Genomic DNA, 24048 nt, shown 5'->3' with positions numbered 1-24048 from the left:
GATCTATTTATTTAATTGACTGTTATTTTGTACGCAAATTGAGTGTGATTTGTAATTTTGAGTATTTATCCCAAAATTTTATAATTTCAGTATTTAATTAGAAAATCACCGGGCGTCGGTTTACAATGCCAAAAATGTTTTTATCAACTATATAAATGGTGGAAATTTTGAAAGTAAATATAGTATATTTTTGGCCGAGGCTGACCGTGTACCCACACACGATTATTTTTATCGGGTATCTTTAACACGAGGAAAATAGGCCAAGATATTATGTTAATTGAGGAGTTGAAGGGTGGAATACCATGTCCTTGGCCGTGGGTGAATAATCATGTGATGGTTTATAGTCGTAGGAAGATGACTATCGAAAGTTGAGATGACGCATGTTGTGCGTGATGTTATGAGTTAGATCAAGATAACCGCCAAAGTATGGTTGTACCCGTTGGGCCGTAATTAACCGCCAAAATATGGCCGTGCCCATTGGGCTGTAATTTACCGCCGAACTTGGAACAAGCTATGCCCGTTGGGCCGTAATTCACCGCCGAACATTTAGTAGGTCGTGCCCGAGTGTGGCCGTAATTAATAGTTGGAATGAGTGATTGAAATGACCATATAATGGTCTTGTGGACATCAATCGACTAGGTCGACTGATTGATGAGTCGATCGGGTGTGATGATTTGTCTTATTTATGTGATTTGATGACTTGTACTGACAATGAAATCGAGGCAAAGGTAAGTTCTCTGACTAGCGCTTGGGCTTAGACAGCCCTAGGGCCTTTTTTTCTTTCCAGTCGGGTCTTAGGGAGTGAACTTGCTGAGACATCGTCTCACCCCGTTGTGGGATAACATTTCAGGTCTCTAGATGGCAGCTCTTCCTAAGCATTTTGGTCAGCCTAAGAAGGTGACAGAGCAGAAGTGCTTCATCCCGCTGCATGGGAGCCCCAGGGGATGGGTATATGAGTTGGTGAAATCTATAGTATGGGTCAATGCGGGTCTACCCAAAAAGGTGCCCATCAATACAGATCATGGTATCGCCAAGAGCGAAATGGCCAGAGAGAATGGTCCATACCAGAGTCTGAGGTTCCTTTCTACGTGCTGGAGGTTGCCTTTGGGAAAGGCACTGCAGATCCTCGAGGAGGTTCAATGGTGGACGTAGAACCGGACATGTCGAAATTAGAGTCCCCGGTGTATTCTACTGAAGGCTCTAATTGGGATGTGGATGAAGATGAAGAGGAGGATGAGGATCCCTAGTTTTGTGAAAACTCCCCCTGTTTTGTAGACCTTGAATATATATATATATATATATATATATATATATATATATATATATATATATGGGTTTGTATTGTATACTGATCATGATATGTATATATAAGTGTGTTGTGGTTTCAGTTTGAAAAATGATGGCCCTACTTTTCTACCCCATTGAATTATTGTCTGGGGATTATTTATCTGCTTCCGCATGTGCATTAAAATGAATGAGTCAGCGATGCGTCATGGGACGTCGCTATTTAATCGACCACGAGAGGGATGGGCACCCGCTCGGAGGATCGGGGTGTGACAAAAAAATTCAAAACCTAAGATAATCCCTAAGGTTATATGCCATTTGGGTCTCAGGTCAGTTCTATAGTGTTTCAATCCGGGTCAGATATTAACCAAACTGATGACACTCCTATCTTGGACTATCCAATATTAAACAGCCCTCCCCTCTGTCCGTCGTTGTAGCCAAAGGAAGAAGGAAGGAGGAGGGGGAAGAGGAAGGAGGAAGGAGGGAAAAAAGATTAATAAAATAATTCGAAAAAATAAAATATTATTAAAAAATTGTCGCCGGCAGCCACGTCGGTGCTGGCCGGTCAATTTTGGCCAAATGAACTGAATTAGCATAATTACAAAAAGGTTTATGACTTAATTGACAAAAAAAAAAAAAGATTTATGACTGAATTGACACAATTGCAATAGTTTTATGACTTTTTAGTAATTTTCTCTCTTTGTATTGTATAAAGTTTTTTTTTTTTTTTAAGCCGATCAAAACAAAAATGCGCTTCATCTACATATTTAAGTCAAAAATGGGTTTATCTCACTTTTTGATTTTTGTTTAGCCCTCAGTTATGTATTACTTTAATATTTTAATATAATTAAACTTGAGAGAGAACAATGGAAAACAGGCCAAAGAAAGAGATAATAGACAAAGAAAATGCCTATTATATTTCATCATTTCTATAGTGCCCTTGAATAAATGTTTGTTTTAATCATTGAAAGAATAAGAAGATATTACTTGATGTTTGCCTCTTGGAAAAGAATTATAACAATCAAAAAATGACTTTCAACTTTTTTATTTCTCCGTGCAATTGAAAGGATAGTCTTATTACTATCCATCATGACGTTGCATAGGGAATGAAGATGACCGTATAGGCGTGTAATGTGGGCATGATAACTATATTTACTTTTTTTAACGCCAAGCTATTGCATGTTCCACTTAGTCTGATTTCGCTTTACGATTTCAATATGGAAAAGTTAAAATAATCTTTTGTTGGATTAAAGCAAATTATAAGTATTTTTTGTAAAATTAAAAGGAAAATTTTAAAACAGAAAAGGGATCAAAATTGGCCCAAATAGGTACCAGGCCAAGGCTTGGCATGCGAATCGAAAAGGCCCGGCCCTGCCCAACTTGACTTGCAAGGCTCATGGGCTATGCCTGGCATGACGCAAGAAGATGTCGACCTTCAAGGAAACAATGTTCGTCACTAGCAAATCTACCAACTCTTAAACACACTTTTTACGTAGAGAACATGGCAGCTGCTACACCTTCTGAAGTTGGACATGAGTTAGACTCGATTGCAAATCTAATCGCATTTGGAATTGTTTTCCTCTTATTCAAAAAGCTTAAAAGAAGATTAGGAACTATCTTGCAGAATCGTACACACAATGCAATAGAAATGAAATTACTGAGTACAAAATATGAAAATGCTATGTTCAAATTCTCTAAGCTGCTCTCGGCCTTGTTTTCTTGTCAAGGAAGTGACAACTTGATCTTGTTGAGCTTAACCACAACAGCTTTCACATCCATTCTTTCCTCGGGCAAGTCCTTTGAACATTCTAGTCCTAACTCTAGTATCAATAAGACGATGCTATTGAATTTCGAAAGTGTCGGATCTTCATGTTTCGTGCAAAGGATTTTGCTATCCACAATGTCAAGCACTCTCTCTGGAATTGCTGCACCTACCCATTGCTTCAAGCTTATATCTGCATTGAACATTTCACTGGTTGGCTTCTTCCCAGTAATCACTTCCAACAACAATATGCCGAAGCTATAGACATCTCCCTTTGTTGAGACTTTTCAAACTGAACCATACTCTGCACATCATAATTTGTGACATAAGAACATTGGTGATTGATCTATTTCTTTTTGGGACATAAGTAATAAGATCAAGAGGCATACGAGTGCTAATATATATCTATTACATTATACCATTATATTGGCAATCAAAGGCTTGAATTAGCTAATATTCGACAAATGTACCTGGAGCAATGTAACCAATCGTGCCGAGAGTTCGAGTTTGTGTTTCAAGCTTGTTCTTAGCCAAAATCTTGGCAATTCCAAAGTCGCAGACTTGTGCCACTAGGTCCTAATTTAGAAGAATATTGCTAGGCTTCAGATCACAGTGCACAATGGGTTCTGGTTGGCCATAGTGGAGATACTCAATCAGCATTGCGACGTCGACCATTATCTTCACTTACGATGGAGATCCAAGTTGTAGTTGTTGGAGTACAGCCACTTCTCCAAGCTCCCACAAGGCACGTATTGCAGCACCAAAGCTCTCAGATTGGCGTTCGTGCAGGTGCTGATCACCTTGACGAGATTGCGGTGTCGGATCATACGGAAAGCGTTGCATTCTGCATCAAAACTTTTTAGAGCACCTTTGATATAGAGATTTAGTACTTTGACTGCGATGTCTGTCCCATTGGCCAAAGTCCCTTTATATACAAAGCCAAAGCTTCCTACTCCGAGCAAATTGCTTTCGCTGAAGTTGTTAGTAGCCAAGCAAAGCTCTCGATATGATATCATCGGGTGGTCAATTCTAGGCAAGTTCTCCATCGAAACTGAAGCTTTTTCATTGGTATTCCCACGCTTTCTAAGCAAGCAAATGACGAGGACTAAAAGTATAGCTGATACAATTGGCACAATAATGTATAGTTTATGGAGCCGCTTGTCCCTTGATGATTTCATTCCATTTACTTTGCAACGTGGGACTTGAAAAATTGCATTTCCACAAAGTGCTTCATTTCCAATGAAAGAGAGAGCCGAGAAATTTCCAAAGAGCCCGCCATTAGGAATCTCTCCCGATAGCTTATTAAAGGACAAGTTCAAAATTTGTAAAAATGCAAGTGCTTCCAAGGACTCGGGTATCGTGCTTGATAACTCATTGTAGGAGAGATCGAGGAATTCCAATCCTTTAAGATGACCGATCGATTGTGGTATTGATCCTTAAAACGAGTTCCTGGACAAGTTGAGAGAAGCAAGGCTCTCGAACTCCTGGATGGAACTTGGTATGGCACCAATAAGTCGGTTCCAAGAAACATCGATGCTCTCTATAGCTCTCATCTTCCCTATTTCAAGCAGTAGTCCTCCATTGAAAGAATTGTGTGACAGATTGAGGAAGATGAGTTCTTGAAGGCCCCACAGACTAACTGGTATAACCGATGTCATGTTATTTGATCTTATGAGAAACTTTTGAAGGCTGCTAAGGTTTTCAATGCAATTTGGGATTGATCCCGATATCCTGTTTTGCTGGAGCAGCAACTCTCCTAAACCTGTCAAGTTGCAAATCTCATTGGGGATCAGTCCTTCGAGAACGTTGTTATCAAGATACAGCCTTTGCAACCTTTCAAGTCCTCCGATCGATGATGGGATGTTGCAGTCTAGAGCATTATTGCTTAACTCTAGCCAAGTCAATCTCTTCAAGAAACCCATTTCCTCGGGAATACGACCTCTTATTTGACAATTGGGAGCACTCAGAAGTTGTAGGGAACTAGAGAGTTTTTGATAGCTGCTGGTATGGAGCCACGAAGCGGGTTGCCTTCCAACCTCAATTCTCGCAATGACGGACAATTAGATAAAGCGAGAGAAAACCGAGCTCCGAACCGTTAATCTCTCCTGTTAGTTGATTAAACTCAATATCAAAGACTTCGAGGTTCTTCAAGTTGCCCAAACTCATAGGTATGGGTCCGCTGAGTTGATTGTCACTGACTTCGAAAATGATTAGGTTCAAAAAATTCGAGAAATACTGCGGGATGTTGCCACCAAAGCCATTGCTTGCTAGATATAGTTGTTCCAACTTCGGAAGGCTTAGATATCTACCAGAGGGAAGGCTTCCAGAGAGGGAATTTTCCATCAAATCAAGCAATTGGAGCGAAGAAATATTAAAAACCTCTTGAGGCACTTCGCCGGTTAGCAAATTCTCCCCGAGGGCCATTCGTTGCAGATTGACCAAATTGCCAATCTCACTCGGAATCACCCCTTCAATGTTGTTAAATTTTATGTCCAACTTGTACAAGCTAGACATGTTACCGATGGTTTAAGGAATCATCCCAGTCAAGTTGTTAGCAGCAATATAGAGCAATTGCAGCTTTTGCAAGCTGTCTATATCTCGAGGAATGCTTCCCTGAAAACAATTGCCTGACAACCACAATATGATAAGCTCTTTGCATCGAGTTAGCATCTTTGGTAGCAGGCCGCTAAATTGATTTATACGTAGTGCAAGCGTCTGAATGTTAGGCCAGCGGTAGCAAAGATCGAAGGGAAGACTTCCAGAGAGATAATTATCTGTCAAATTGACCCAAGTGAGCGATATATTGAAAAAGTGTTGAAGGAATTGAACCAATGAGATTGCCGTTGGCCAATCTAATGACTTGCAATGTGGATATGTTGCTCAGGAAGCTTGGAATTTGACCTCGTAAGTCGTTTGAGCTAAGATTCAGTTGTTTCAACTTAGGGAAGGCCCCGAATTCTCTTGGTATGCCCTGGTTAGTCTGTTCTTCGCGAGTGACATGACTTCGAGGTTCTGGCACTGGGTTAAGATAGGAGGAATGTTTCCTTCAAATTGGTTCAATTCGAGTATAAGTTGTTTCAAGCGGCGTAAATGGCCAATTTCTATCAGAATCATGCCATGAAAACTGTTATTGCGGAGATCAAGAGAAGCCAGGAGGGAAAGATTCCCAAGGTAAGGAGAGAGTCTTCCCTGGAGACCATGTGCGAGAGATCTAAAGCTGTGACTCTCTGCCTATGGTTGCTGCAAACGACACCAATCCATTCACAGAAATTTGCTTCCACAATCCAATTGTTGCTTTTGATGGTGCTCGTTGGGTCGACTTCAATCGTCGATCTGAAGTGGAGGAGAGCCTCTTGATCAGTGAAGTTGCTGGAACAGATGACGGGCTGAAACATCAATAGGAAAGCGAGCAGAACATCAACAAATGCTAAAAAGATGAACCTCTCCATAATGAACAGAGTCTCTTTTGATTGCATCAATAGACGGTTTGCTAATTTCGACCTATCCTTAATGTTCAATACCAAAACCTACCAAATGGTTGTCTCAATAAAAAAAATAAAAAAAAAGAAGAGAAAACAATGTAAAGAAAGGCTAACTATCAAATGATGTCCTTCAATCCCATCTATGGCATGTTCTTTACATCTACGCGTTCACACTTTCTTTCAACTTCGTGAGGGCACAAATAGACCTTTAGACCAATTCTCTGAGGCAAGGTGTTATGATAATTGTCGTGACCTACCTGTAAGGGCAATATCAATTATCTCGTTGGAAGTTGACTAATTGAAAATTCGTACTGCTGGAAGAGATAATGTTACTAGTAGTCTGTCAAATTTTACCCATGCTTCATGTCATATTTGAATTTTCAATCAATTCAATTAAATCACTTTTGATTAATGTGAAATTTCTTCCCACAACTTTCAGTCCATCTAATTAGATCCGTAATATATTTAATATGTTTTTGTCATCATTTCATCTATTAATTTGAATGAAATATGTCATGGCTAACAATTTTATGAAGCTAATGTTTGATGGAGAAAATTACGTGGAATTTGTGCATGTCATTGTGACTTTAAATTGTAAAATTATAATACCCGTTCCGTCACCCTCGCCTAGATCTGGCAAAACATCAATAGGGAAACCAACATAACATCAACAAATGCTAGAAAGATGAACTTCTCCATAATGAACATAGTCCTTTTTTATTGCATCAATAGACGGTTCGCTAATTTCGACCTATTCTTAGTGTTTAATACCAAAAACCTTCCAAATGATTGTCTCAATTGGAAAGAAAAAAAATGTAAAGAAAGACTGACTATCAAATGATGTCCCTCAATCACGTTTATGGCTTGTTATTTACGTTTACACGTTCACAATTCCTTTCAACTCTATAGGGGTGCAAATAGACCTTTGGATCAACGCTCCAAGGCACGAATGCGAGAAGGTTTTGTGATAATTATCATGACCTTCCCATTGGGGCAATATCAAGTGTCTCTTATGAAGTTCACTAATTGAAAGTTCCTACTGCTGGAAGAGATAATGTTACTAGTAGTTTGTCAAATTTTATCCATGCTTCATGTCATATTTGAACTTTCAATCGATTCAATTAAATCACTTTTGATTAATATGAAATATCTTCCCCCAACTTTCAGTCGGTCTAATTAGATCCGTAATATATTTAATATGTTTTTTTGTCATCCTTTCATTTATTAATTTAAATGAAATATGTCATGGATAACAATTTTATGAAGCTAGTGTTTGATGGAGAAAATTATGCGAACTTTGTGCATGTCATGGTGACTTTAAATTGTAAAATTATAATAACCATTCCTTCGCCCTCACCTAGATCTAGCAAAACATCAATAGGGAAGCCAATGGAACATCAACAAATGCTAAAAAGATGAACTTCTCCATAATGAACAGAGTCTCTTTTGATTGCATCAATAGATAGTTCACTAATTTCGACATGTTCTTAGTGTTCAATATCAAAACCTACCAAACGGTTGTCTCAATCAGAAAAAAAAATGTAAAGAAAGATTGACTATCAAATTATATCCCTCGATCACGTCTATGGCCCGTTCTTTACGTTTGCACGTTCACACTTACTTTCAACTCTATGAGGGCACAAGTAGACCTTTGGACCAATGCTCCAAGGCACGAATGTGAAAAGGTTTTGTGATAATTGTCTGGTAAAACATCACTGGGGAAGCCAACAGAACATCAACAAATGCTAATCAACAAATGCTAAAAAGATGAACTTCTCCATAATGAACAGAGTCTCTTTTGATTGCATCAATAGACAATTCACTAATTTTGACCCGTTCTTAGTGTTCAATACCAAAACCCACCAAATGGTTGTCTCAATTAGAAAAAAAGAAAGAAAGAAAAAGAAAACAATGTAAAGAAAGACCGACTATCAAATGATGTCCCTCACTCACGTCTATGGTCCATTCTTTACGTTTACACGTTCATACTTACTTTCAACTCTATGAAGTTACAAATAGACCTTTGGACCAATGCTCCAAGGCACGAATGTGAGAAGGTTTTGTGATAATTGTCTTGACCTTCCCGTAGGGGCAATATCGAGTGTGCTGTTGGAAGTTGACTAATTGAAAGTTCCTACTGCTGGAAGAGATAATGTTACTAGTAGTCTATCAAATTTTATCCATGCTTCATGTCATATTTGAACTTTAAATCGATTCAATTATATCACTTTTGATTAATGTGAAATATCTTCCCGCAACTTTCAGTAGGTCTAATTATATCCATAATATAGTTAATATGTTTTTTGTCATCCTTTCATTTATTAATTTAAATGAAATATGTCATGGATAACAATTTTATGAAGCTAGTGTTTGATGGAGAAAATTATGTGGACCTTATGCGTGTCATGGTGAATTTAAATTGTAAAATTATAATACTCGTTCCTTCGCCCTCACCTAGATCTGGCAAAACATCATTAGGGAAGCAATCAGAACATCAATAAATGCTAAACAAATGAACTTCTCCATAATGAATAGAGTCTCTTTTGATTGCATCAATAGACGGTTCACTAATTTCGACTTGTTCTTAGTGTTCAATACCAAAACCTATCAAATGGTTGTCTCAATTAGACAAAAAAAAAAAAAAAAAAAAGAGAGAGAGAAAGAAATAAAAAGAAAACAATGTAAAGAAAGACTGACTATCAAATGATGTTCCTCACTCATGTCTATGGCCCATTCTTACGTTTACACGTTCACACTTACTTTCAAACTCTATGAGGGTACAAATAGACCTTTGGACCAATGCTCCAAGGCATGAATGTGAAAAGGTTTTGTGATAATTGTCGTGACATTCCCGTAAGGCAATAGCAAGTGTCTCGTTAGAAGTTGACTAATTGAAAACTCCTACTCCTACAAGAGATAATGTTATTAGTAGTCTATCAAATTTTGTGCATGCTTCATGTCATATTTGAACTTTCAATCAATTCAATTAAATCACTTTTGATTAATGTGAAACTTCTTCCCGCAACTTTTGGTCGGTCTAATTATATCCGTAATATATTTAGTATGTCTTTTTGCCATCCTTTCATTTATTAATTTAAATGAAATATTTCATGAATAACAATTTTATGAAGGTGGTGTTTGATGGAGAAAATTATGCAGACTTTGTGCATCTCATGGTGACTTTAAATTGTAAAATTGTAATACTTGCTCCTTCACCCTCACCCAGATATGGCGAAACTTCAATAAGGAAGCCAATAGAACATCAACAAATAGTAAAAAAAAAAAAAAAAATGGACTTCTCCATAATGAGTAGTCTCTTTTGATTGCATCAATAAACAGTTCGCTAATTTTGAGCTATTTGTAGTGTTCAATACCAAAACCTACCAAACCACCCACCGTTGCAGCGTAGAGGTAGAGCTTGTGTTCTCCACCGAGGAGAACCAGGTTGAAGCCTGCGAAGGGGAGGCTGAAGCGCTGTGGTGCCTGCCCGGGGTGCGTGGGTGGTGGTTTCCTGCGTGCCTCCCGGGTTTACTCTCCAGTGCCGGCCGTGCGGGGTTCCACTGTCATCAAAAAAAAAAAAATACCAAAACCTACCAGATAGTTGTCTCAATTAGAAAAAAGAAAAAGAAAACAATGTAAGGACAGATTGACTATCAAATGATGTCCCTCAATCACATCTATAGCCCATTCTTTACGTTTTCATACCTTATGCATTGATCAATGACACAATACATGTGAAATAAATAAATTAGGCATATTTGCGAGAAGAAAAAAAAAAAATGATTGAGATGTCAAAAGCAGAATGCTCTCTTTATTTTATATAATAATATTTGAAATTTTTTCCCATCATTAAGTATTTTGAGGTACTCATCAACCTTTGAGCTTCTAGTTGCATATAACAAAATTGGAAAAATCACACTAACATTGTCATTCATTTACGTACTATGCTCATTTTTGTGTCACAATGTTTCTACCAGTTACTATAAAAGCATAACTTATAAAAAAGGTCCCCTTGAGTGACTTTGCCAACATATCTCCGAGGACGAATTTCCACGTAAATTTATTTTAATAAAGACATGTCCGACGGGTTTGTTTTTTAAGAGAGTTAAGTCTAAAGTGGAAAATGGACTAAATGATGAGACTTGTGGGCTCCAAAATGACTGACACAATGCATAAGAATTGATCAAGGAGAATATTTCTCTCTCTCTCTCTCTCTCCATTTTTATATCTGGCGTGTCCATTAACTTGTAATTTTTTGAAACCCTAATTGTGATTTCTTAGTGACAATTTATGTCTAAACAATTCAATAAATGATGAAAATATTTCTCATTGATTCATTTTTTAAGTGACTCAAAGGATCATTTTTCAAAGGAAATATTTTCCAAATCATCAATTTTCTCTGAAACAAACGTATTTTTGACTTTGAGCAAAGTTGCTAAATGACAAGCTCGCATTTGGCAATCAAAACTGTTTTTAGATCAAATACTAAGCTCAACATATTTGACTCGCAACTATACATATTTTCACAAACCATTTGCTGCTGTGAGAATGCTACATAATCTATGTCAATATATCGTAATAGTATCTTCCTTAAATATTTGATCTAAGTATAACTCTTAGATTCGTATCTTGCTCGAATTAGACTATTCATGAGTCAAGAAAATATTTTGATGCTCTATAATGATAGTAGCAAAACGTGTATGCACTAATTCATTATTACATTATAAACAACGTTGTATTAATGCAGAAATATTTCGTGCTCCATTTTATTATATATTTCAATGACAATTCGCACAATTCGCACGTGGCTTATCATCTGATCATTAATTACGTCGGTCAAACATATCTTTGATTGAATGACCTAAGAACTTTGTAAAATATTGGTGTTTGTCTGATCTGGATTTGCTCAACATGCAAAACTATCTGAACGTCTATTCGATAACCTGCAATATCCTGTAGGTAGACTTTAAAGAGTGACGTGTGTAGATTTTTCATTTTTATGGATGCTTTTATTTACGAGGGCATTTGGAGCACTTGTTAATTATATTTTATTTGAAACCGTACTACATATTAGATCAGAGTGTAGCGACTATTTGTGTCATTATTCATTTACAAAAATATTCTTATTTGATTGCTTACCAACTGTTCCTAGAGCTTTTTATTAACAATATCCTCATGTTATTGCTGTGCGGATAGTTTCCATTTGTGGCCAGCCTTTTTCCAAGAAATTAATTGCACTCAATGACAATTTGGACTTCAAATTAAGGTGGACTTAGTGCTTTCGAGTCATGGTTGTTTGATGCTGCTGAACTTGGAATCATCCTCCAATGACGATTTTCTATTTTGGATAGACATCAATGACAAGAATCATTACAGACAAGCAAAATTTTGAAAATTGCAACCACCAATAAAGGTGATAATAATTATTACGGACTTTGCATTTTCACGTGATATCATCAAATTAATTAATTATTACGGACTTAAAAAATTATGGGATGGAAGTGGCAAAACGAATCATTGATTCATTTTTGGACTCATTTTGTTCGGATCGTAGGAAAAATGGGTTACTCAAGCTTTCATATAATAGGCTGAGATGGGTTTTAATAGACACAATCTAATCCAATATGATGGGTTTTAATGTGCATGAATCATTTTTAAATTTTATTCTTATTAATATAAATGGCTGACAAAAAATAAGTGTCGCCTTTCCTGTCAACACCTTGATCCACTGTCACCGATAACTTCACGATGGTGGACATTGGAGGAAAGCGATCTCAATGGCAGTCCCTTATGTTGGTCACTGTTCTCTCTTTTCGCCCCGGTCAAAATCTCTCTCTCTCTCTCTCTCTCTCTCTCTCTCCCCCCCAAAAAAATCCTTCCTTGAGCTTTTAATTAACAAAACCCTCATGTTATCGCTGTGCGGATATTTTCCATTTGTGGCCAGCCTTTTTCAAGAAATTAATAGCACTCAATGACAATTTGGACTTCAAATTAAGGTGGACTTAGTGCTTTCGAGTCATGGTTGTTTGATGTTGCCGAACTTGGAATCATCCTCCAATGACAATTTTCCATTTTGGATAGACAACAATGACAAGAATCATTATAGACAAGCAAAATTTTGAAAATTGCAACCACCAATAAAAGTGATAATAATTATTACCGAATTTGCATTTTCACGTGATATCGTCCAATTAATTAATTATTACGGACTTAAAAAATTATGCGATGGAAGTGGCAAAACGAATCCTTGATTCATTTTTGGACTCCTTTTGTTCGGATCGTAGGAAAAATGGGTTACTCAAGCCTTCATATGATAGGCTGAGATGAGTTTTAATATACACAATCTAATCAAATATGATGGGTTTTAATGTGCATGAATCATTTTTTTCATTTTATTCTTATTAATATAAAGGGCTGACAAAAATAAAGTGTCGGCTTTGTTGTCAACACCTTGATCCATTGTCACCGATAACTTCACAATGGTGGACATCGGAGGAAAGCGATCTGAATGGCGGTCCCTATGTTGGTCACCGTTCTCTCTTTCGCCCCCGGTCACAATCTCTCTCTCCTTCTCTCTCTCTCTCCCCCCCCCCAATGCCTTCCTTGAGCTTTTTATTGACAATATCCTCATGTTATCACTGTGCAGATATTTTCCATTTGTGGTCAGCCGTTTTCAAGAAATTAATTGCACTCAATGTAAATTTGCACTTCAAATTAAGGTGGATGTAGTGCTTTCGAGTCATGGTTGTTTGATGCTGCCGAACTTGAAATCATCCTCCAATGATGATTTTCTATTTTGGATAGACACCAATGACAAGAATCATTACATACAAGCAAAATTTTGAAAATTGCAACCACCAATAAAGGTGATAATAATTATTATGGACTTTGCATTTTCACGTGATATCATCAAATTAATTAATTATTACGGACTTAAAAAATTATGGGAAGGAAGTGGCAAAACGAATCCTTTATACATTTTTGGACTCATTTTGCTCGGATCGTAGGAAAAATGGGTTATTCAAGCTTTCATATAATAGGCTGAGATGGGTTTTAATAGACACAATCTAATCAAATATGATGGGTTTTAATGTTCATGAATCATTTTTAATTTTATTCTTATTAATATAAAGGGCTGACAAAAAATAAGTGTTGCCTTTGCTGTCAACACCTTGATCCACTGTCACCGATAACTTCAAAATGGTGGACATTGGAGGAAAGTGATCTCAAAGGTGGTCTCCTATGTTGGTCACCGTTCTCTTTTCGCCCCGGTCACAATCTCTGTCTCCTTCTCTCTCTCTCTCTCTCTCCCCCCCTAATGCCTTCCTTGAGCTTTTTATTGACAATATCCTCATGTTATCACTATGCGGATATTTTCCATTTGTGGCCAGCCGTTTTCAAGAAATTAATTGCACTCAATGTAAATTTGCACTTCAAATTAAGGTGGATGTAGTGCTTTCGAGTCATGGTTGTTTGATGTTGCCGAACTTGAAATCATCCTCCAATGACGATTTTCTATTTTGGATAGACACCAATGACAAGAATCATTACATACAAGCAAAATTTTGAAAATTGCAACCACCAATAAAGGTGATAGTAATTATTATGGACTTTGCATTTTCACGTGATATCATCAAATTAATTAATTATTACGGACTTAAAAATTATGGGAAGGAAGTGGCAAAACGAATCCTTTATACATTTTTGGACTCATTTTGCTCGGATCGTAGGAAAAATGGGTTACTCAAGCTTTCATATAATAGGCTGAGATGGGTTTTAATAGACACAATCTAATCAAATATGATGGGTTTTAATGTGCATGAATCATTTTTTAATTTTATTCTTATTAATATAAAGGGCTGACAAAAAATAAGTGTTGCCTTTGCTGTCAACACCTTGATCCACTGTCACCAATAGTTTCAGAATGGTGGACATTGGAGGAAAGCGATCTCAATGGCGGTCCCTATGTTGGTCACTGTTCTCTCTTTCGCCCCGGTCAACATCTCTATCTCCTTCTCTCTCTCTCTCTCTCTCTCTCTCTCTCTCTCTCCCCCCCAAAATCCCTTCCTTGAGCATTTTATTAACAATATCCTCATGTTATCGCTGTGTGGATATTTTCCATTTGTGGCCAGCCTTTTCCAAGAAATTAATTGCACTCAATGTAAATTTGCACTTCAAATTAAGGTGGATGTGGTGCTTTCGAGTCATGGTTGTTTGATGCTGCCGAACTTGAAATCATCCTCCAATGACGACTTTCTATTTTGGATAGACACCAATGACAAGAATCATTACAGACAAGCAAAATTTTGAAAATTGCAACCACCAATAAAGGTGATAATAATTATTACGGACTTTGCATTTTCACATGATATCATCAAATTAATTAATTATTACGGATTTAAAAAATTATGGGATGGAAATGGCAAAATGAATCCTTGATTCATTTTTGGACTCATTTTGTTCGGATCGTAGGAAAAATGGGTTACTCAAGCTTTCATATAATAGGCTGAGATGGGTTTTAATAGACACAATCTAATCAAACATGATGGGTTTTAATGTGCATGAATCATTTTTTTTTAATTTTATTCTTATTAATATGAAGGGCTGACAAAAATAAAGTGTCGCCTTTGCTGTCAACACCTTGATCCGCTGTCAACACCTTGATCCGCTGTCACCGATAACTTCACAATGGTGGACATTGGAGGAAAGCGATCTCAATGGCGGTCCCCTATGTTGGTCACCGTTCTCTCTTTCGCCCCGGTCAAAATCTCTCTCTCTCTCTCTCTCTCTCTCTCTCTCTCCCCCCCCAATCCCTTCCTTGAGCTTTTTTATTAACAATATCCTCATGTTATCGCTGTGCGGATATTTTCCATTTGTGGCCATCCTTTTTCCAAGAAATTAATTGCACTCAATGACAATTTGGACTTCAAATTAAGGTGGACTTAGTGCTTTCAAGTCATGGTTGTTTGATGCTGCCGAACTTGGAATCATCCTCCAATGACGGTTTTCTATTTTGGATAGACATCAATGACAAGAATCATTACAGACAAGCAAAATTTTGAAAATTGCAACCACCAATAAAGGTGATAATAATTATTACGGACTTTGCATTTTCACGTGATATCATCAAATTAATTAATTATTACAGACTTAAAAATTATGGGATGGAAGTGGCAAAAGAATCCTTGATTAATTTTGGACTCATTTTGTTCGGACTGTAGGAAAAATGGGTTACTCAAGCTTTCATATAATAGGCTGAGATGGGTTTTAATAGACACAATCTAATCAATATGATGGGTTTTAATGTGCAAGAATCATTTTTAATTTTATTCTTATTAATACAAAGGGCTAACTAAAAATAAGTGTCGCCTTTCCTGTCAACACCTTGATCCACTGTCACCGATAACTTCACGATGGTGGACATTGGAGGAAAGCGATCTCAATGGCGGTCCCCTATGCTGGTCACCGTTCTCTCTTTCGCCCCGGTCAAAATCTCTCTCCTTCTCTCTCTCGCCCCCCCCTCCCAAAATTACTTCCTTGAGCTTTTTATTAACAATATCCTCATGTTATCGCTGTGCTGATATTTTCCATTTGTGGCCAGCCTTTTCCAAGAAATCAATTGCACTCAATGACAATTTGGACTTCAAATTAAGGTGGACTTAGTGCTTTCGAGTCATGGTTGTTTGATGCTGCCAAACTTGGAATCATCCTCCAATGACAATTTTCTATTTTGGATAGACACCAATGACAAGAATCATTACAGACAAGCAAAATTTTAAAATTGCAACCACCAATAAAGGTGATAATAATTATTACGGACTTTGCATTTTCACATGACATCATCAAATTAATTAATTATTACGGACTTAAAAAATTATGGGATGGAAGTGGCAAAACAAATCCTTAATTCATATTTGGATTCATTTTGTTCGGATTGTAGGAAAAATGGGTTGCTCAAGCTTTCATATGATAGGCTGATATGGGTTTTAATAGACACAATCTAATCAAATATGATGGGTTTTAATGTGCAAGAATCATTTTTAATTTTATTCTTATTAATATAAAGGGCTGACAAAAATGAAGTGTCACCTTTGCTGTCAACACCTGGATCCACTGTCACCGATAACTTCACAATGGTGGACATTGGAGGAAAGCGACCTCAATGGCGGTCCCCTATGTTGGTCATTGTTGTCTCTTTCGCCCTGGTCACGATCTCTCTCTCTCCCCCCAACATCCCTTCCTTAATCTGTTGTGATCTCTTTCGATCGCACCCTCCTTTCGACTTAACCCTCTCCCTCCCTCCTTTGAGGACTAGGAGCGCCCAGTGACCAGCTCGAGGTGATCAGTGGCGCCAATGGGGACCAACCTTGGGATGTTTTCTCCCTTCATTAAAAGGCCAAATGAATTAACCAAAGATATTAGCTCGAAACTCCTTACCCACTAATAAGATTTTGCATGAATACACCAAAGTTGAACATTGCAAGTCACCTTTCTTTTCATAAATTCATAAATAAACATAATTATCCCGTTCTCAAGGAACAGAAATTTGCTGCATTGGATCCCTCACCCTAATTAATCTTCCACAATAATAATTTAATCTTTTAGAACAGCCATAAAATATATAAAAAAATAATAATACAAGCCAGCTGGAATTGAAACACTGCCTTGAACTTCTAATGAGGTAGGGTCACTTATTTAACTTCTGTTAGCAATAACAAGTCATTATTGCTTCATTTCGACGGCTTTTGCACTTTTCTAGGATCCCTGGAGGACTACAACAACTTAAAAATCACTGGGACTAGTGGACAATGGAATATATTCTGTGGATGCTGTATGGGATTAATCCAATAGAAACGACGACGCGAAGACAGCTGTTAATTATTGATGGCTCGAGTTTGATTTGAGTCCTCGATCCATGGTCCCCTAATGATCTCGGACCGAGCACGAGAAAGATCAGCTCTAGGGCATGTGTTAGAGAGAGAGAGAGAGAGAGACGGAGACAGCTGTTAATTATTGATGGCTCGAGGTTGATTCGAGTCCTCGATCCATGATTGAGCCGAGATCCTAACAATCTCGGACTGAGCACAAGAAAACCCAGATCTAGGGCATGTGTCACAGAGAGAAACGTGGCTGCCGCCGGCAGCGGCTGCAGTGGCGTTCATCGGGTGCTCTCCTTGCCGTGGGTATGGGCAGAGAGAAAAGAGAGGGACGTCACGTGGCACAAATCAATGACTAAATGAATGGAGACAGTACACGAACTTAGAACATAGCATATCCCCTCATCACCGGACGAATGACATAAACCCTCGAGAAGCCACTGAACATACGGACGAAAACATTGCTCTCAATCAATGCTGAAACCTGTCCATTTATGTCAATCACTTTAGTCCGCTGCCTCAGCATAAAAAGCTTGAAAGATGAAGAGACGATGCTGATGCGTGCTAAAAACTTTTGAATTGTCAACATGGACCACCCGACGAAAGAGTTAAGAGTGCCAGAATTGAGAGAGAGAGAGAGAGAGAGAGAGGCCTTACAGAATACCGTTCTCGACCATCCCTATGACTCGATGGAGCGTGGACTTGATTGCAAAAGCAAAGCAAAAGTATAGATTTGACAAACGGAAGCAAAAAAAACAGCAACTCAAATTCCAAAAAAGAAGGAATAGAGAATGACTTTCTAAATATAGAGAATAGCTGGACACCAATTAGATTCAAGCAAAAGCTCACTTCATATATCATTTAAACATGTTTTCGTGCATGATGACAATGCATGTTAAGCCTTTTCTGTGGTCAGAGATCCCAGAACACATGCAAAGTTTAGTATCCAAAAGTTGGCCAATAAGAGCTGAATGATAACAAAAGCACTAGAACAGCAATTTTATTGTTTGATATTCATAAATTTGTCTGTGTGTAGAAATTAATGTTGGTCATCAAAACATATACCATCTTCAACAACCGTGTTTAACATGGAAATTTTTCCTGACCAATGTCAAGAGTAGATACTCTTTCGCTACTAATGGGCCACTGATATTAGAAAGAGCCAAGAGAGTGCAATAGAAGAAACTCTGGTGGAGTTTGGGACAGGTTAACAATATATAGTAGCCTGCCATAAGATAATCTCCAACCTTTATGTTCAAAGCTTTCCTCATTAGCCAATCTATCTATATAGACTCTTATTAAAGCATATTACCTGAAAATACAATTGCTCCATCGTTCTAGCATATCACCAAGATTCACTATGAATGCTCTGTACAAAATAGTCACAGAAAGAATGTTACTTTTCAGGATTACCATGAGATTTTTCTGTCCTGTATTTGTGAGGATTATGTATAACTAAATCTAAGCAATAATCTAAACAACTAAAAGAGGGTAATTACATAAGTAATCGTAGAATGCATATGATGGATGGTAAATCTCTGACTGTTAACCTGCTCAAAATTAACCAGGAAAGAATGGTGGAATATCATTGTATGCATGTGTGCAAGAGTGTTTTCTGTTAGAGGGAGGGAGGGAGGTTCATCAGCAAGGCACCAGAAGGATTAAACTGATCAAAGTTAATATGTACACTTAGATGCAAATTGCAGAAAGGAAAGGATATGTGGATGAGGGCGCCTCTCTAAGTTAATAAATGGAAACCCATCTTTATCACCCATCTGACAATATTACTTTCTCTCTAAACTGGCATATTGCTGCCTTTGTACAAACAAGAACTATAGTAGCAAATCAGGGTCAGACAGGGAAGGATTTTTGTCAAAGGTTGTCACAAGTATTGGGGTAGTAATCCACCAACATTGGCATGAAGCAATCTTCCAATCATGCGTATAAGGGGAAACAGTGCACATTCCCCAATAAACCGCAAGTACAAAGATTAAAACAAAGTTATTGCAAGTTATATTCGTAAGCCATGAACCATAAGAATATAAATCCTAACATGATGATCTTCCACCAAAAGCATTACTCTAAATATGAGATCTCCAACATAATCATCTCAAATTCACAATTATGATGCAGTTGGACTTTACCCTCTCATATGTTGCACATATTCCCATTTTGGAGGTTTAGCATCCTTGTTCTTGCAAATCTGAATAAGTTCAAAAAGTTTCAAGCATTATAACTAGGCATAAAGTCTGCACCAACAGTTTTATAGGAGAAAATTTCATATTTGGAGACCTAGGACATCATCTGTCGCCAACGAGGTAATAAATCCGAAGTCGAATGTGCCCCAGCACTATATATTCCTTTAAAGGGATCAGAGACTAGATCTAAACAAAGAAAGGAATTTCCACCTAATGAGAAGAAAAATTTGCAGGATTTATTATAAATTTTATTGAAGTAAAAACTACCTTCATAGTGCAACAAGCACAAGGTCACAATAGGCTCACCGAGTATTTCTGGCTTGTCAAAAATTCAGCCTCCAGATCAAGTGCTAGAGCAGTGATCCTTGCAACTACTTTTGCGACATTTCTGAGTGTGCACACTTACAAATAAATAAATTACCAAATTGACTACCATCGCTTTGTTTATACTGACAAATTACACTTAATCTTGCCACATAGATTATCTAGGCATTACTCTTGGATCTAAAAATCAAATGATTTAGAGTTGGAGATCCTATTGACTGTAATATCAGCCATCCCATTGTAAGCAATTAGACACTTGCGTTGAGGCTCTTGGTCAGTGTGATTAATGGTAAATCTTGACAGCTAAAAATAACTGGTTCGTATTGTAGCATAGCAGCTTTGGAACAATGCCCCAGAAAATTGTTTAATCAGCTGCTACAAATAACCAGAAGAGTTTCACTTTGGCCAACGTGGGATAAGAGCCCAAGAGAGCATATTCAGTTCAAAAGGCAGAGCAATTTAACTCCCATTGGGCCACCTTCAAAAATACAGGAATTTGGCAATGTCTGATACATATAGAAGGGGACGATGGTGACTATCGGGTACTGAAAATGCCCAAAATACCCCATCAGAGAAACAGAAGATCTCTGTATTATCTTTTACTTGGATGGAATAAAATTTACATCCAGGAACTAGCAAGAAAAATTAATGCCTATGGCTCTATATCATCATCTATAGTAAAAACTCACAATGCTTGACAATGAAATTTTCCATCGCCTGCCTCCATCTTGGCAATATTTCTACTCAAAATACTACAATGAAACCAAAATAAACATCCACGATCAACAACTGATTTAAGTTGGAGAGAAATTACATTAAACAGCAGTTTACCCTCAGAAGGCCTGGGGTTCGGTCCAAAATGAGGCCACTACGCACGAGGATCGTCCTCTGGTACTTCCACTCGTAAGTAGTATCCCTCCTTCTAATCTCCTACAAAACATCAATGAATTCATTACTGCTCAAACAATCTTCAGAAGATGATAAGCAGATAGGTAATTACAAGTTTCATCCATATCTCTGACTTGAGTTCATGGCCATGTGTTAGCAATTCAAACTCCTAATTCTGTGGCAGTTCTCTCCAAGAATACAACCGAAAACAGGAATAATAACTAATTGATCTTCCTTTTCTAGGAAATGCTACTCAACCACCACCTGATTACAGCCATCAAAATCACCAGCTATTCATCCATGTCCACTTTAAGCAGTAAAATCTTCAGCAGGATGATCAGACACAAACCGTTTATCTGATTTGCAGGGTGGAGGACCTGATCGAACAGAGGAGTGTAGCCTCGGTGCTTCTCGTTCCTCAGCAGCTTCATTTTCTCTCTCACAGGCAGACCAAAGAACCACCTGCTCTGGACGAACACCTCCTCCATCAAGTCCTGGTTGACTCCATGATTGATCACGTAGAAAAGCCAGCATCCAAGCATGCCTAGAGGCCAACGGATTGGATTCATCCATCAGTGTCCCTCTTGACTCAGAAAATCTCGGTTTCCTCGGTTTCATGTACCAGAAATCGAACTAAACATAGCGGAAAAAGGCAGGAGAATCGAAGACTTGTTTAAGCAGGGACACCAACGTCGCTACTAATGGGCCACTGATATTAGAAAGAGCCAAGAGGGCGCAACAGAGGAAATTCTGGTGGAGTTTGGACAGGTTAACAATATAGAGTAGCCTGCCATAAGATAATCTCCAACCTTCATGTTCAAAGCTTTCCTCATGCCAATTTATCTATATAGACTGTTATTAAAGCATATTACCTGAAAATACAATTGCTCCATCGCTCTAGCATATCACCGAGATTTATTATGAATGCTCTGTACAAAATAGGCACAGAAGAATGTTACTTTTCAGGATTACTGTGAGAGTCTTCTGTCCCGTATTTGCGATGATTATGTATAACTGAATCTAAGCAATAAACTAAACAACTAAAAGAGTTAACTACATAAGTAATTGTAGAATGCGCATGATCGTGGTAGTTCTATGACTGTTGACTTGCTCAAAATTAACCAGGAAAGAATGGTGGAATACCATTGTTTGCTTGTGTGTAAGAGTGTTTGTGATAAAAGTAAGGAAGGGAGGTTCATCAACAAGGCACCAGAAGGATTAAACTGAACAAAATGTACACTTAAATAGATGCAAATTGCTGAAAGGAGAGGATATGTGGATGAGGGCACCTCTCTAAGTAATTAAAAGGAAATCGATCCTTGTCACCCCATCTGACAATAATAATCTCTCTAAACTGGCATATCACTGCCTTTGTACAAACAAGAACTATAGTAGCAGATCAGGGTCAGACAAAGAAGGATTTTTGTCATAAAAATTTACAAGTAGTGGGGTAATATTCTACCCAACATTGGCATGAAGCAATCTTCCAATCATGCATGTGAGGGGAAACAGTGCACATTCCCCAATAAAATAGAAGTAAAGATTAAAAACAAAGTTTTTGCAAGTTATATTTGTAAGCCACGAATCATTAGAATAACAATCCTATCATGATGATCTTTCACCAAAAGCATTACTCTAAATATGAGATCTCTAACATAATCATCTCAAATTCACAATTATAATGCAGTTGGGCTTTTACCCTCTCATAGGTTGCACATATTTCCATGTTGGAGGTTTAGCATCCTTGTTCTTGCAAATGTGAATAAGTTCAAAAAGTTTCATGCATCATAACTAGGCATAAAGTCTGCACCAACAGTTTTATAGGAGAAAATTTCATGCTTGGAGACCTGGGACATCATCTGTTGCCAACAAGGTACTAAAACCAAAGTCTGAATGTGCCCCAGCTCCATATATTCCTTTAGAGATCTGAGACTAGACCTAAACAAGGAAAGGAATTTCAACCGGATGAGAAGAGAAATTGCAGGGTTTATTATGAAGTTTATTGAAGTAAAATGTACCTTCATAGTGCAACAAGCACAAGGTCACAATAGGCTCACCGAGTATTTCTGGCATTTAAAAAAATCAGCCTCCAGATCAAGTGCTAGAGCAATGATTCTTGCAACTACTTTTGCCACATTTCTGATTGTGCACATTTACAAATCAAAAAATTACCAAATTGACTACCATCGCTCTGTTTATAGATCATCTAGGCATTACTCTTAGATCCAAGAGTCAAATGATTTAGAGTTGGAGACCCTATTGACTGTAATATCAGCCATCCCACTGTAAGCAATTAGACACTTGCGTTGAGGCTCTTGGTCAGTTTGATTAATGGTAAATCTCGACAGCTAAAAACAACTTGTTCATATTGCAGCATAGTAGCTCCGGAACAATACCCCAGAAAATTGTCTAATCAGCCGCTACAAATGACCAGAAGAGCTTTACTTTGGCCAACATAGGACAAGAGCCCAAGAGAGCATATTCAGTTCAGATGTCTGAGGCAATTTAACTCCCACTGGCCACCTTCAAAATTACAAGAACTTGGCAATATCTGATGCATCTATGTCCATTTTAAGAAGCAAAATCTTCAGACACAAACCGTTTATCTGATTTGCAGGGTGGAGGACCTGATCGAACAGAGGAGTGTAGCTTTGGTGCTTCTCGTTCCTCACCAGCTTCATTTTCTCGCTCAAAGGCAGACCGAAGAACCGCCTGCTCTGGACGAACACCTCCTCCATCAAGTCCTGGCTGACTCCATGATTGATCACGTAGAAAAAGCCGGAATCAAGCACGCCTGAGGCCAACGGATTGGATTCATCCGTCAGAGTCCCCCTCGACTCGAAAAATCTCGGTTTCCTCGGTTTCATGTACCAGAAATCGAACTGAAAATAGCGGAAAAAGGCGGGAGAATCGAAGACTTGTTTGAGCAGGGACACCGACCGTCGGATATCGGAGCTCGAGAGGTCGATGAGGTTGAGTGGAAGCCGGAACTCCGGCAACGTCGACGGCGTTCGCGTCGTCCATGCTCGCCGTTCGTTCGCCTGACTGATTTCACGGTGATGATGACGACCGACGAAGATCGACGCCGGACGGGAATTTGAGTTGCGGTGATGGAAGACACGGGGCTCAAAAAGGAAGAGGAAAAACGACGGCGTGGGACGTTTAAAGAATCAGCACGGATATTCGGTGCGGCCATCGGTGAAGTCCTCGTTCCCCCATCCTAATGCTTTCTG

The 24048-nt window shown here is 38.2% G+C and overlaps 3 protein-coding genes across 3 annotated transcripts; all 3 read right to left on the bottom strand.

The window, feature by feature from the left end:
* Positions 1–3726: 3726 nt before the first annotated feature.
* LOC120292055 (probable LRR receptor-like serine/threonine-protein kinase At3g47570) lies at positions 3727–4968 on the bottom strand. Its single transcript, XM_039309917.1, has 2 exons — positions 4542–4968; positions 3727–4448 (listed from the first exon to the last, which is right to left on the bottom strand). Exons 1-2 carry the CDS (start codon positions 4966–4968, stop codon positions 3727–3729), a joined length of 1149 nt encoding a protein of 382 aa, XP_039165851.1.
* A 115-nt stretch (positions 4969–5083) lies between these two features.
* LOC120292054 (receptor kinase-like protein Xa21) lies at positions 5084–5560 on the bottom strand. The gene has a single exon (XM_039309916.1). It carries the CDS (start codon positions 5558–5560, stop codon positions 5084–5086), a length of 477 nt encoding a protein of 158 aa, XP_039165850.1.
* Positions 5561–22808: 17248 nt separating this feature from the next.
* Positions 22809–23905, bottom strand: LOC120292163 (feruloyl CoA ortho-hydroxylase 1-like). The gene has a single exon (XM_039310220.1). The coding sequence runs from the start codon at positions 23680–23682 to the stop codon at positions 23347–23349; it is 336 nt and encodes a 111-aa protein (XP_039166154.1). The 5' UTR covers positions 23683–23905; the 3' UTR covers positions 22809–23346.
* Between the last annotated feature and the right edge of the window lie 143 nt (positions 23906–24048).

Source organism: Eucalyptus grandis, chromosome 3, assembly GCF_016545825.1.
Source record: "Eucalyptus grandis isolate ANBG69807.140 chromosome 3, ASM1654582v1, whole genome shotgun sequence".
Classification (NCBI taxonomy): Eukaryota; Viridiplantae; Streptophyta; class Magnoliopsida; order Myrtales; family Myrtaceae; genus Eucalyptus; species Eucalyptus grandis.
The sequence above is the reverse complement of the archived record's forward strand: the minus strand, read 5'-3'. Positions and strand labels throughout refer to the sequence as shown.